General features: G+C 38.4%; 2 protein-coding genes across 2 annotated transcripts; both read right to left on the reverse strand.

Moving 5' to 3' along the window:
• Positions 1 to 564: 564 nt before the first annotated feature.
• clp1 (cleavage factor polyribonucleotide kinase subunit 1) lies at positions 565 to 3,879 on the reverse strand. Its single transcript, XM_032555516.1, has 6 exons — positions 3,765 to 3,879; positions 3,053 to 3,327; positions 2,711 to 2,818; positions 2,504 to 2,623; positions 1,570 to 1,707; positions 565 to 1,488 (listed from the first exon to the last, which is right to left on the reverse strand). The coding sequence occupies exons 2-6, from the start codon at positions 3,323 to 3,325 to the stop codon at positions 802 to 804; spliced, it is 1,326 nt and encodes a 441-aa protein (XP_032411407.1). The 5' UTR covers positions 3,326 to 3,327; positions 3,765 to 3,879; the 3' UTR covers positions 565 to 801.
• An 827-nt stretch (positions 3,880 to 4,706) lies between these two features.
• On the reverse strand, positions 4,707 to 7,763 carry selenoh (selenoprotein H). Its single transcript, XM_032555517.1, has 5 exons — positions 7,685 to 7,763; positions 7,223 to 7,337; positions 5,783 to 5,925; positions 5,326 to 5,445; positions 4,707 to 4,933 (listed from the first exon to the last, which is right to left on the reverse strand). The coding sequence occupies exons 1-4, from the start codon at positions 7,698 to 7,700 to the stop codon at positions 5,339 to 5,341; spliced, it is 381 nt and encodes a 126-aa protein (XP_032411408.1). The 5' UTR covers positions 7,701 to 7,763; the 3' UTR covers positions 4,707 to 4,933; positions 5,326 to 5,338.
• Positions 7,764 to 13,245: the final 5,482 nt, after the last annotated feature.

Here is a 13,245-nt window from a genome sequence, read left to right on the forward strand (position 1 = left end):
TGTGCTGTCCTTGATTAAATAAATTTGAATTGAACTGAACCCCATTCTGTGTCCACATGGGAAATGAATCATGCATGTGCAAAGCTGCTTCCTACCGTAGCACAAATAGATACCTACTATGTACTATGGAGAGAATTAGGGCCACTGAATAAAAAGAATTCTGACTTTAATCTAGGTCTGAATATTGCCTGAGTTGGTACATGTTTACACAACAAATATGAAATGAGCTCTTTATGTCATGCTCCAAAACATTTACTGCCATACTGGTAGCGTTGCTATTGGTAACCACCAAACAGGTTGGTGCTTTGCAGCACTAAAAACAGACACGATAAACACTGTCTGGATGTGGACAACACAAAATACCGGCCATTCCTCCCATTTCATACACAAACTTAACAGGTACAAAAAAAATCTACATGACTTCACTTAGAAGTGATATAATCTAATAATTTTCAGGATTTAGTAAATTAGCCACCAATTAGGATAGACATGATTAGCTTTTGGAATTGGAGGCGTGGAAACAAACTGCTTCATTTTCGAATAAAAGTATAATTAACACACAGGGTTTCTCAAAGTTAAAATTTATTTGTACAAGAGAGAAGACATTCTATAAAACAGATTATCAAGAAAAATATTCCAGCACCTATAAATGCACAGTGTAAACAATAAAGGAAGGTATAATTTAACTAATTTTAATTCCATCTTGTTTTATTTTAAGTCCTTGCAAAGCCCCCAGAAAGAAAAAGTACTCACAAATACAATTATTACTTTATCCCAAGTCCTCTTCTCCAACAAGTGGCTTCATTTCATGTCCATAAAGCGAATGTCCATGATGAGCAGCGTGTGTCTGGGCAGTGGTCTGGGTGCAGGTGACAGCACTTTCATCACCTGTGCCTGAGTGTCAACGTTTGTGACCACAATGAATCCGCAGACGGGGCTCTCCACAATGCTCTTCCTGGCGTCTTCGTCTCCGTCATCGACGCTGCTCACACTCAGCATGTGATACGTCAGGTCCCTCCCTGGAGTTACCGGCACCAGTTTCAGCTGCGTGTCGTCCTGAGACATTCCCAGTGGCAGGCAGGAGTCTGGGATGGACGGCGCCCCTATCTTGTAGATGCGAACATCCGAGAATCGCACTTCATAAGAGAAAGGGAAGAAGGACAGCCCGCGGAAGCCATAGAAGTACTCGCGGATCTTTTCATCCCGAGTCTCCCGCCGGCACTCCTTGGAGCGTTCCACCACTCCTCCGGACTTCGGCAGCAGCACAACACGTACAAAGTGCGGCAGGTCCCGTTTGAGTTCATTGTAGAGCCTCTCATGGTCCAGCACAAGCACCACATCCACCTGGAAGGTGGAGGCACAGTGGACCAGAGCCTGGTACCCAGAACCCTTCACCCAGCCACAGGTGTTGATGATGCAGCCGCCAACGCTGGCCTTCCTGTTTACCTCACAGCGTTGAGAAAACACTTCGGCCAGGCACGATGTCAGCTATGAGATTAGATAAGAAAGTCAGACAAATACAAAACAAACCAACTTTACATCAGCAAAATGCAGAATCTTTCTTCTTACCTTGTTGTAAAGTTTGATGTTGGTTCCAGGAGTCGTAGAACCAAAGTGATAAACTAAAGGAGCCTGGACAGAGAAGCCCTCCTCCACGTCTGCAGGACGCTCGATGCACAGAGCTGATACTGTCCCTGGAACAGAAACCTGAGACAACATAATACAGTACACAGCTTAGTCCTCAGAACAACAACATAGAATAAGTCTTGCCAGAGTCTTAAAATCACTGGAAATTAGGAGAGTAACATAATTCACATCAATTTATGGCTCCTATGATTAACATAGATTCACCTGGATACACATCAACAATAGCTGCACAGTAACAGAACTCATGCAACAGTGATATTAGTATTACAGACTGTGAATGCAATAAATCTAATCTTTCTTATTAGCCATTACAATGGATCCACCGCTCCCTGCAACCTTTAGCACCTTACAAGTTCAAGACTCATACAATAAAGCTGGTGTTATTTTTATTTCTTTATTATTTTATTATTTCCCAAGTGCCAAGCAATAATGTTGTGCCTGACAATACCACATTTAGTTGTTCAGGAGGATTTTCTTTGCCCTTTAAGCCCAAACTTTATATATATTTTGTTAGCTAAGAAGGTAAACTTCATGGAGAGTTTTGGGCTCAACATGATTAAAAAGAAGTTAAGAGAAGACTGATGAATATGTAGATTTATCCCAACCAACACCACAGTACTTCAGTAACATTTCATTTCCATACATTCCTAATATTATGAAGCACTGCTAAACAAATTCCTTAAAAGAAGTATGCATTTCAAACATCCATATGACACTACAAGTTATTTGTATATTTCATCATTATTCGTGTAACCGGAAACGGAGTAATGAAAAGTAAAGTTGTTGTCCTCGTACAGATCAACAACCCTATATTGTCATATTGACATTATAAAATGAAAAATGAAAAGGCTTTTACCCCACTCTGTCCAACATCCAGTTCCACCAGCGTAGGTCTCCTTCCAACTCTCACAGCATAGCTCAGAAGCATCCGGCACACTGTGGACTTCCCCACGTCTGTAGGTCCCACTACCATCACCTGGAAAACAAGCACTTAGTAGGTCTTGTTGTCATTTTGTTCTGAAGCTTTTATGAAGAGATCTAGAACATTCTTATTAAAACTTACTCTGGGCCCCCTCTCATTTTCCCGCTCAGCTTGTTTCCTCATCTGTTCCAGGGCAGCATGGGTGTTCAGGTAGAGCAGCATAGGAGTATCCTTGGACACATAGGCCACCTGCAGTGATAACAACACTTTTAAAACCACACTAAGAAAAAGTTGAGGAAAAACCTCAATCAATTTCCAAGTAAGAGCGCAAATATTAACCCAACTTCATAAATTGTTTCCTGATTCGCAACTACTGCAGAACCCAAGTTTTATTTTTATTTAAAAAAAATAACATTGGTGTATGTTTTATTGCAAATAAGAATACAAAATGAAAACTTTCAAACATCTACACCAGGCCCTTACCTCTGGCTTTCCATACAGATTCACACTGCAGCCCTGCCAAGTGAAAACTGCGATCTTGGAGCCTGGTCCGAAAGTGTATTTCTTGTTGCGGTTCAGCTCAGAGCCAAAGACCTCAGCCATCCCCGTCAGGAGCTCCATCTCCACCTGATCCGCGGCCTCTCCGGCCTCCACCTCGAAGCGAAGCTCGGTCTCCTTCTCCAGGTCGAACCTGGTGCACACCTTCCCCGAAGAAGATGCATCTTCACTGGTCTTTTCCACACCCTCTGCTGCCATTACTGTCGAGCAGAAATCACATTCCGTTCAGTAATTATCTTATATCATTAGAAAACGCTTCATTCTGCCTCAGCAGAGAAAGGCTGTAATAGGTTTTGACAAGCTTTAGGAAAGGAATAACTTTGTGATTTAGGTAAACATGTCTTCCAAAGCAAAGTTACTTAAAATATGTAGCTATTAATTAACATAAAAACATTTATGTATAGAAAAAGCGAACAGATGCTAGAATACATGATACAACTTCGTATTGGGTTAAGATACAAAGAGAAGAACTGATGAAAGTAAAAAACAAGCTAGCTCTCACTTAGCAAGTCGCTGCTAACCTTACAAAAACTATCAAATAAAACCAGGAATAATAGCATACAAATGCGCCACATGGCTCAAGTTTTCTCAATAGGGTGATTAATATGTTGTTTATATAATACTGTGTAATACTCACACGTTAGATTTAAAACTTATTTTTGGAGGACCAAAAAGATACAGTACGGTTCTCATGAGGAATCGCTTGTCGCGTAATGATGATGTCACGCAAATAGTAGACATACTTTTTCAAATTACTGCCCCCCTGCGGACAGTATTAGCTCTGCAATGTCCTATTTCTAAATAATCTTATTAAACTGCTTTATTGGACCATTTCAAATAGCCTGGGTTGTTCAAATAACCAAGGATTGTTCGCTTTACTGGAGCAGATGATCCAGATGCTCCTTTTCTCATCGACTTAGCTACCTTTATGAATTAAGTAATTTTTGGTTGATACGAATGCTTGGTCCTACAATAACAAGCTGGAATACATTTTCTCCATCTATATAGAAATACATATTTCCAATCATTTCCCTCACTTGCAGTACACTAAAAAAACCAAACACCAAAATGGGTCCAGGTTTTGGATCCTAGTGTGGCAGCTAGTAGTGTTAGACATTCTCAAATATTACGGATGACAAAAAAATGCTATTTTATGTTTTCCTCTTTGAGTTTGTAGTGGTGTCAAAATATGACCTGTTTTAGAACTGGTAATGAATAAGATTAAAGTGAATTTAGGGACAGCAATTCACGTTTAACCAATTTTAAAAAAATAAAATTACAGGACCTATATTTTTCCAAGTTATGCTTACTCTCTAAAAGAAAATTATCCAACTTTACTTTTAGCAATGGCTTGGAAGAATTGTAAAAGATTTGGGCTACCACTCTTTGATTTATATTTTAGCATTATCTCTTAAAATTATATTAAGATTGAAAACATATCAGGATATTAACTTTTGTACATGAAGCTGACTCATGTCAATTCATCTATTAGAGGTGATTAAGTGATTGTTTGAAGACAGTTTCTAACATTAGCTTATTTTTTTTTTTACTGAAAATAACTCACAAAAGTAAAACTGCATCAATTAAATGACTTTATTTAAGCATAAAACCAAAGGTTTTCAGAACTGGGATGTAGAATAACTTTGCAAAACATAATGTTGCATTTGCTCAGATGATCCAGTAGGTGTCGCCGTGCGTCCAGGAGACTTCAGATGGAGCTGGGCTCATCAGAGGAGAGACTGAGAACGTCTCATTGGTCACTCCTCATCATTCTGCTTCCACCAGTCAGATCTCCTAGATGCTCAGCTACATATAAAACAGATAAATATCTCTTGAATTTCATTTAAGACACAGAAAATGTGGTAATAGATGTAGAAAAGCTTGGTTAAATGATATTATGATACTATTTAAATCATAAGGTGTCAAACTTCAGTCCTCAAGGGCCGCTGTCCTGCAGTTTTTAGCAGTGCTACAGGTACAAAACACTGGAATGAAATGGCTTAATTACCTCCTTCTTGTGTAGATCAGTTCTCCAGAGCCTTGCTAATGACCTAATTATTCTATTCAGATGTGGCACAGAAGAGGCACATCTAAAAGTTGCAGAACACCGGCCCTTGAGGACTGGAGTTTGACACCCCTGATTTAAATGCTTGGACTAATATCTGTCTAAATTTAAAAATATGTCAGCTTTGACCAACCTTCACTTGGTGTTTATTCAGTCTTAAGAGCTTCCTGCAGAGCAGCAACAACACTGTCTGGCTGAGGAAACTTCAGCTTACGAGGTGGACCCTTCTTTATTCCCGTCCAAAGAGATGTTTCTTTAGGGATGACACAAAAGAGACGAGTTATTTGAACCAGCAAGTCAAATCATAAGTATAAAGTCAATAACTGGAAATATCTAACAACAAACAACTGAAGGCAGGTGGATGAAGCAAGAAAATTGGCAAATGAATACTTCAAGGGATTATTTTTCTGAAATATTTGGTTTGATTTCCCACTTTGGGAAATTTTTACTTCAACTTTAAGAAAGAATTTACAATCAGCTGAACGAGTCATGACGATTCTACGATCTGAAAGGGCAAAAACTTGGCAAGAACAACAGTGTTCCCTTGTGGAGACCAAATGGCCCCGTTATTCTTGGCGCCTCCATCTCACCTTTGCCTCCGTCCAGCAGGGTGATCTCGAAGCTGTTCCTGCGGGGCTTCTCGGGGTTGAGGACCACCGTCAGCCCGGGGCGGGCAGCCAGAAGGGCAGATTTCACCTCCTCGGCGTTACGCCCATACACTCGTCAGCTTTTGCTGCACGACACAGAAGATCAAGAATGAGCAAAAGCCCCACATATGTACATCCTGTGGTGGAAAAGAAAGGTTTAGATTAATCATTTAACAAGAAAAAGAGTTATGGAGATCCGGCTCTGACCATGTGGCTGAAGTAAACCCACCTGGTTTACTGGATATCAAGATATAAACGCTCTTTTTAAAGAAAAAAGTAATAATGTTGGGTAATTTGCAAGAAACAATGAATTTCAGGACATTAATTAATCAGCAGGAAGTTATATTTTTACACTATAAATCCTAATTGACATAATAAACTTATATCACTCTGAAGGAAGTTCTTCCTTCACAAATGGTCACCTCTTTAACCCGGCTCATTCATCCGCTGGCTGGAAAAGAATGGACCATGTTATATTTATTTGCAAACTGACTTTCAGGGAATGTTTAATGCTAGCTATGAGCAAACTTGGAAATATCCACTCGAGATGAAATCTCCCAGGGTATTCTGTGATGTCTAAGTGTGAATGTAAACAACCAGTGCAGTTTTTTACTTCAAGACCAGACCATTTTACAGAAATGTTGTCAATTAATATCATTGTCTGTGTGTAAAAAGTACATATCAGATGTTAAGTGAAGCTGCTTCAATTTGAGCCACTGTTTAAAGAGAGAGTTTGAAAAATCATTTCCTTTCCCAGGAGTTTTAAATGACTGAATCACATCAAGAAATCAGGTTCTGCTGGAGTCATTTGATTCAGTTGGAGCAGGAAAACATCTAAAATACACAGGATAACAGCTATTGAGATTTTTATTTGCACATCCGTTGGTATTTTCTGAATTCAGTCGTTTTCTTTAAAAGTAATCAGTGAACAATTTTAATAGAAGGGTGTACAACATGGCTGCACAGTGTACTGTTGCCTAGCAGCGAAACCGTATAAGTGACTGGCTTACTGTAACGGATGACAAGCAAAAAGTTTTTTTATATATACATTATAAATAAGTGTTGCTTGCTTGAAAGTAGATGTGATGCGTCAGTAAAAGAGAGGCAGAAATTGAAATATTGGAGTTAATGAACTTCAAATGTCTCCAAATCCACATAAAATAAATATATTTCGCCTCTCATATTTAATTTGAGGTTCAGTAATCTCTCATATATTAGCATGAATTAATGTGCTCTTACACACAAAACAAATACATGTGTGCAAGTCTGTCTGTCCTGTGAAGAACTGGGGACATGTCCTGTGTGTATCCCGTCTCTCATTTAACACCAACTGTTCATTTCTATTAATAATAATAATACTACTAAGCTGAAAAAAGAGCTCACCAGTGTTCAATGACCACTTTCACGCCATTTTGGCCGCTCTCCTCCTCTCCTTTCTCCTTCTTCTCCTCCGTAAATGTCTGAACTTCCCCCGCTTTGCGCTTCGTCCCTCTGCGGCCTGAACACCATAAGATGTTAAGTGTGTGCAGCATAACAAAAACAGCCAAAGTTTATCTGCAAATGCTTCAGATAAATGCCCGTCTGGATTAAACAAGGTGACGCTTTGTTATTATAACGTCATTACGTCTGTCCTAGAATGGCGTCCGAAAGCGAGTTCAGGGTAAAAATGTTTTTCAGGAACTTAATTTAGAAGCTTTGAAATAATAACAGATACTATGAAGAGTAAAACTAACGACAAAATGTCCAGATATCTTTTTAACATGGAGATTAACGGATGTCACCTTCACAATGTATATAAAATAACCAGCTTTTTCCCTGCAGTTTGTCACAACAAAACACACCCACCTGCTTTGGACGCCATATTTGTTGGACGAGGTTTCGCGCTCAGACCGACTGAACCAAGAACCGCAGCAGGGAGGGGGAGTTTACACGGACCGAACCATTCACATGAGGGCGGGGGTTTCCACCCAGAATCCACCCCAAAAATAGCACCTGAATGGACAAGTCCTCATTAAAACACGTTATAACGGTAAAGAGAAAGTATTAAACTAGTCAAGTATTGCTCTCACCCTTTGGAGGACTTATATTAGGCCTGGATAGATTCTTTGGAAGGAAAGTTTGTATCCAGTAATTCTACACTATATACGAGAATAAACAACATCTTCTTCAGTTTTACTTCAGTTTTTCCATGGCTAGTTTCTGTCTTGTTTCCATCAGTTTTGTCCAGTTTTTGTCATATTTGCTGACACAGACGACCCGTGAGAGGTCAGAAAGACGCTGAAATTAAATCAAAATGAGTTCCAAAAAGTATTATTTTAAGGTGATGAACATGTATGCAGTCAGGTTTTTGTTAGTTTTACATTTTTCTCTTTCTTTATTAATATGTTAAACATCCACATTTTCTTTCTGGACTATTTGAGCATGTGTTAAATTTTTTGGTTTGAAAATGACTTATCAAAGTCTTACAAATCAGAAATTTGAACCAGGATGTGTACACTTTTCAGAGCCTCTCCAAACTGTTGGGCTCCCATATTCTTTAATCATTTTCCTAATCCAAAAATCTAGTCTTATTTGGAGAGCTTACGAGACTGAATCCAAAACAGGCATCAGGAAAGAGGACTAAATCCTTTCAGAGCAGCAGACGGATGTGACTGAGTGCTCCAAAGTCAGGAGCCAATACGACGTTCCCAGAATAGCAATCCTTGTCCGTCACAGTGGCTATGACAGTGACTTGTTTGGGCACATGAAGTTGGTTCGTCCAAGGGACGTCACAAGTTGCGTCTGTGCCAGAAAAATACAACTCCCCAAAGCGAGGCGGAGTGACTCACAAAAGCACATCTAATCACTGTCCTATTGTCCTTTGTTACCAACAACCTCATCGTTTCTTCTTCTCTTGTCTTTGGCTTACAATTATATCTCACCCTTTCTGAATCATGTCATGCAAACAGATACATCAAATCTCTGGTTTCTGTGGGTCTTAGCCTGTCTTTGCGATCTGTTTAGTGTATTTTTAGCTGCTTACAGAAGGATTGAGAGGGGTGGACAGACTGCAGGACAGATGTGCCCTTCCTTCACCTCGTCCCCCACTTTTACCCCAAAGTGACTCAAAACCGGACATTGCTCTCATCACAAATGCTCATAGCAGCAGCATGTTTACATTTCTATGCAAATACAAGCAGGTTTAGAGGAGTAGGAGAACAACAGAAGGCGGATCATTCATGACTGTCAGTAGCGTTCAGCAACAGCATCTTGCCTCTAAATGCAGTATTCAGCTGGTGGAGGCAACATTTTACGTTTACTGAACTCAAGGGGTCTGTTTGACAAACTTGGATTTCTGTATTGATATGTTGAAAACTTAAAATGGCAGTAAAATCACCAAAGCAACCTATGAAAAGCGTGCCCAGACTAAATCAGCTGCTCTTCTTGAACCCTTTGGAGTGCATATAAAACTTGGTCCCATTGTGAAAATAGCAATCTTAATTTTGCAGTCAAACATGTATCTGTAATTAGTATGTAACTATTAAGTTTTTAACAGAAAAAAATAAGAAAGTTTAGCTCCTCTTTCTTTTTCTTGTTCATCTTTATGTAACTACATAAGGGTGAATATATGGACAGGGAAATAAAACTGTAGAATAAAGTCTTGTCTACTTGTTTATTTATTGTTTATCCTTTTTTCTTTTTTTAAAAAAAGCTCAAAATCATTTTTATCGGCCATCGACCATCCATCCATTTAGAATCTCCATATAGATCACATTATACATACCTGACCTACATGCTTCAAATTGCTGCAAATCATTTACGTGTCAACATACAGTTATCAATAAGGGCTCTAATGAAAGGTACAACTCAGAGGAATCTTCTGCTATTCCCAAATTCACTGGAAATATGACATGATACAAGCACAACAAAACAGTAATGACCTGTTTGATTTTTATAGTTCAGTAATTGAGTTTGGACTGATTCAATGACATATTTGTGGAAAATGTGATAAACCACAAGTGTCAAACTCCAGTCCTCTAGGGCCGCTGTCCTGCAGTTTTTAGATGTGCCACAGGTACAAAACACTGGAATGAAATGGCTTAATTACCTCTTCTTGTGTAGATCAGTTCTCCAGAGCCTTAATGACCTAATTATTCTATTCAGGTGTGGTGCAGCACACCACATCTAAAAGTTGCAGGACACCGGCCCATTGACGAGTGGAAGTTTGGTGCTCTGCTAAGATAGTGATGATTGAGTGGATCCCTGTTTCTTGAAGAGGGTCATTTTATTTTATTTTATTTTATTTTATTTTATTTTTAGCAGTGGTGTCTTTGCAGTTCAGAGGTTAAAGTTCTCGCTAAGCATCACATGATTATTGATGAATGTGTATTATTTAATAAATGATGTCATGCAACAGGATTTCTTCAAAAAGAAAAGAGAATCTCACAGTCTCCATTCTGTTTTTATTTATTTACTTATTTTTTACTCATTTTCATTGAAGTACCAGAGCAGAAGTTTGCTGCTCTGCATTCACTTTTGCTGGTATCCAAAGCTGAGGATATTAAAATTAAAATTCAAAAATATGGTATTGATCCCAAAGGCAAATTAGTTCAAATTCTTCATAGATTTATTGTAGGGTTTTTTACCATTTAAAGTTGTAAGTTAAATATCTTCCTTTCCATCAAAGACTGAACTTGTAGACATTTTCTTTTCCAGCAAGCCTTTTTCCTGCCTGCTCCTTTCTTGGGCTTTCCAAGAAAGGCCTTCATGATCATGTAGGCCTGATATATCCGCTGCAAGCAACACGTGCGAAGGTGTACGTCAGCAAATACCCAAGATCTACGCACATGAACACGCCGACTGGAATAAACCCAGGCAAGAAAGGCACAGCCAGATGGGAAGAGTGTGAAAGGGATGTAGATGCGCTGGAGTGATGGAGCTTAAGATAAAAAAAAATATGAGATGAGTGAGTGACAGCCATATAAAGGCACGCAGATACACAAAAGAGACTCTGAAAAGCTGAGCATGGCTACACTTTTTGTCAGATGGGTGGAGAAAGAGTGGGCACATATTGTCAGAGTGATTCTCACAGCTAATGACCTGGTTTTACACCGGAAAAAACACAATGAAAGTCCAAAGAACTCCCAGTAAGGGAATGACTGCAAACGCCTACAGTTTTGTCACAACAGAGAAGCTCTGAAGTATGGAAAGGAAAATCACAATGCGGACAGTGAACTTGCAACTCTGCAGGTGGTCACCTTTTAATGTTGAATGGTGAATGTTACATCAAAATCATAGTATTATTTCCTGAAAGATTGAAATTTATTAGATTTCTCACAGCCTTTGTGGAAATAACAGGACCAAGTCAGCACCTTTATAGCAATTTTCTAGCAAATTTCAAATACGGATTTAGGGCTAGACTTAGACTGGTTTGATACAAACCGTTCAGTGCTGCTCCATTTAGGGCTGTTGTCCTGCTGGAAGGTGTTCCTCCCCCAATATCAAGTCTTTTGCAACTCTGACAGGTTTTATTCAGACTACTCTGTATTCAACTTTGTTCATCCTCACATTAACTTTGATCAGAAAATTATTCCCAAAGCATGATTCTGCCATCTCCGTGGTTCATGCTTTGATGATGGATGCTTTCTTTGGTCATTCAGTTAGTTTAGGTGGCCATGTTTCTTGATAATTTTGGAGATGTGCCATAGTTTGTTCAGATAGTTTGACATAACTCTTCTTTAATTTTCTCGCTGTCTTTCCCCCTGACCTGTCTGCTGTGTTTCTTAGTCATCAATGTTGAAAACTTTCAAGGAGTACGAGCTCTTCAAGGCGCTGCATAAATACTTACATGGACGGTTGTTCATCTCCTGTGTCTTATAGGCCCCTATATAAACATTGGAGCAGGTAAAGGTGAAAAGACAAAAGTTTTTAAGTGAAATTGGAAAAAGTGAAAACAAAAAATTAAGTTAGCCAATGAAATGTGATATATGATCACATTAGGTTGCATGATTTGTAGAGCTCTCATTAATTGGTTACACATTTTCTGGTTTATCTGTACAAAAAAATGGATGGACATACAATTAAAGATTTCTGTTTTGCTCAGTTCATTGGGTTTCAGACTGTTTCCTCTCCCTGAGCAGTTGCTAGGCAACCAGGAAGCAACTTGCCAAGAAAACAGAAAACAGTCAAGTAATCCTTTATTTTTTAAATTTTCCACAGCACATTTTCTGACAAGCTACCAAATAATTCAAGCTCAATATTTGCTGCCTTTATTCAAGCTTTGATAACAGACTCTTGAGTACATTTCCGTACGATCATGAAGGCCATTTATTTAAATAAACATTTGAAAAAGTAAATTTAATATGTAAATTGATTACTGATATATTTCAAAGCTTTTATGCCTTGCAGCTAATAAAATCCCAAGATTAGACTCTCCGAAAATTTTAACATTAAGACTTACATTTATTTTTTTATCAGAAATAATATTTTGTAAACAATGCCATCATGGGGAAGAGTGCAAGGTCATTACATAAGAAGCTGGCTTTCCACAGTGTGCTCTATACAACCATATTAATGGAATATTGAGCAGAAGGAAAAATTGTGATAAGAAAATGAATAGCAACATGAGGCACTGCAACTTTGAATATGTAGAAAAAGAATGCTGATTGAAAAGTTTGGTGGAGATTCACAAAGCAGAGGTGTGACCAAGTCACTGTGTTGCAAGTCTCAAGTAAGTCTCAAGTCTCTGTCCTCAAGTCCGAGTCAAGTCTCAAGTAAAGAAGGCAAAAGTCGAGTCAAGTCTCAAGTCAGGAACCTTTAATTTCAAGTCATTTCAAGTCATTTTTATTCATTTTTTTTAAATAATTTGCAATTATACATAAAATTCAAATATTAGACCATTTGTTCTTTTTAAAATATGTACTTGAGGTTCATTTGTGATCCTCTTATTCATCTGGTATTCTTCAAATCTGTCAGAAGTAAACAGATGTCAGAAAATAAATTACAGCCTTTCATGAATTACATTTGACTTCAGTTTACTCCTTCTATTCATAAATAAACATCAACACTACAACAATCATAGTTTTCAAAAAATGAAATAAGTATAAATGAAGTTATCACTAGTAAACTCAGGAAGGTCTGGTGCATTTATTTTTCTGCTTTTATTTCTAAGTATGTTAGTTTCAGTCCTCCGTAAATATGGGACAGATATTCTAAACACAAAATTTATTTGGGACAGTCACTGTATTTGGTCTTTTTTTTTTTTTCCAAGCAAAGCTATACTACTTGGAAATGGGTTCTGTGCGACATGTGACAGTCACGCCGGTCAGTGCATTAAGTCAAAAACAGTTGACTTAATGCACTGACTGCAGTAAACAATATATTGTCAATATAATTTCCCAACGTAGATGTCTTCAAATACACCAACC

The sequence above is a fragment of the Xiphophorus hellerii genome, chromosome 23, assembly GCF_003331165.1.
Source record: "Xiphophorus hellerii strain 12219 chromosome 23, Xiphophorus_hellerii-4.1, whole genome shotgun sequence".
NCBI lineage: Eukaryota > Metazoa > Chordata > Actinopteri > Cyprinodontiformes > Poeciliidae > Xiphophorus > Xiphophorus hellerii.

Coding starts and splice junctions, on each gene's coding strand:
- clp1 (XM_032555516.1), bottom strand. CDS start 3,325: ATGGCAGCAGAGGGTGTGGAAAAGACCAGTGAAGATGCATCTTCTTCG. Junction 1,708..2,503: donor TGGATGTTGGACAGAGTGGG/GTAAAAGCCTTT, acceptor ATGTTGTCTCAG/GTTTCTGTTCCAGGGACAGT. Junction 1,489..1,569: donor ACATCAAACTTTACAACAAG/GTAAGAAGAAAG, acceptor CTAATCTCATAG/CTGACATCGTGCCTGGCCGA.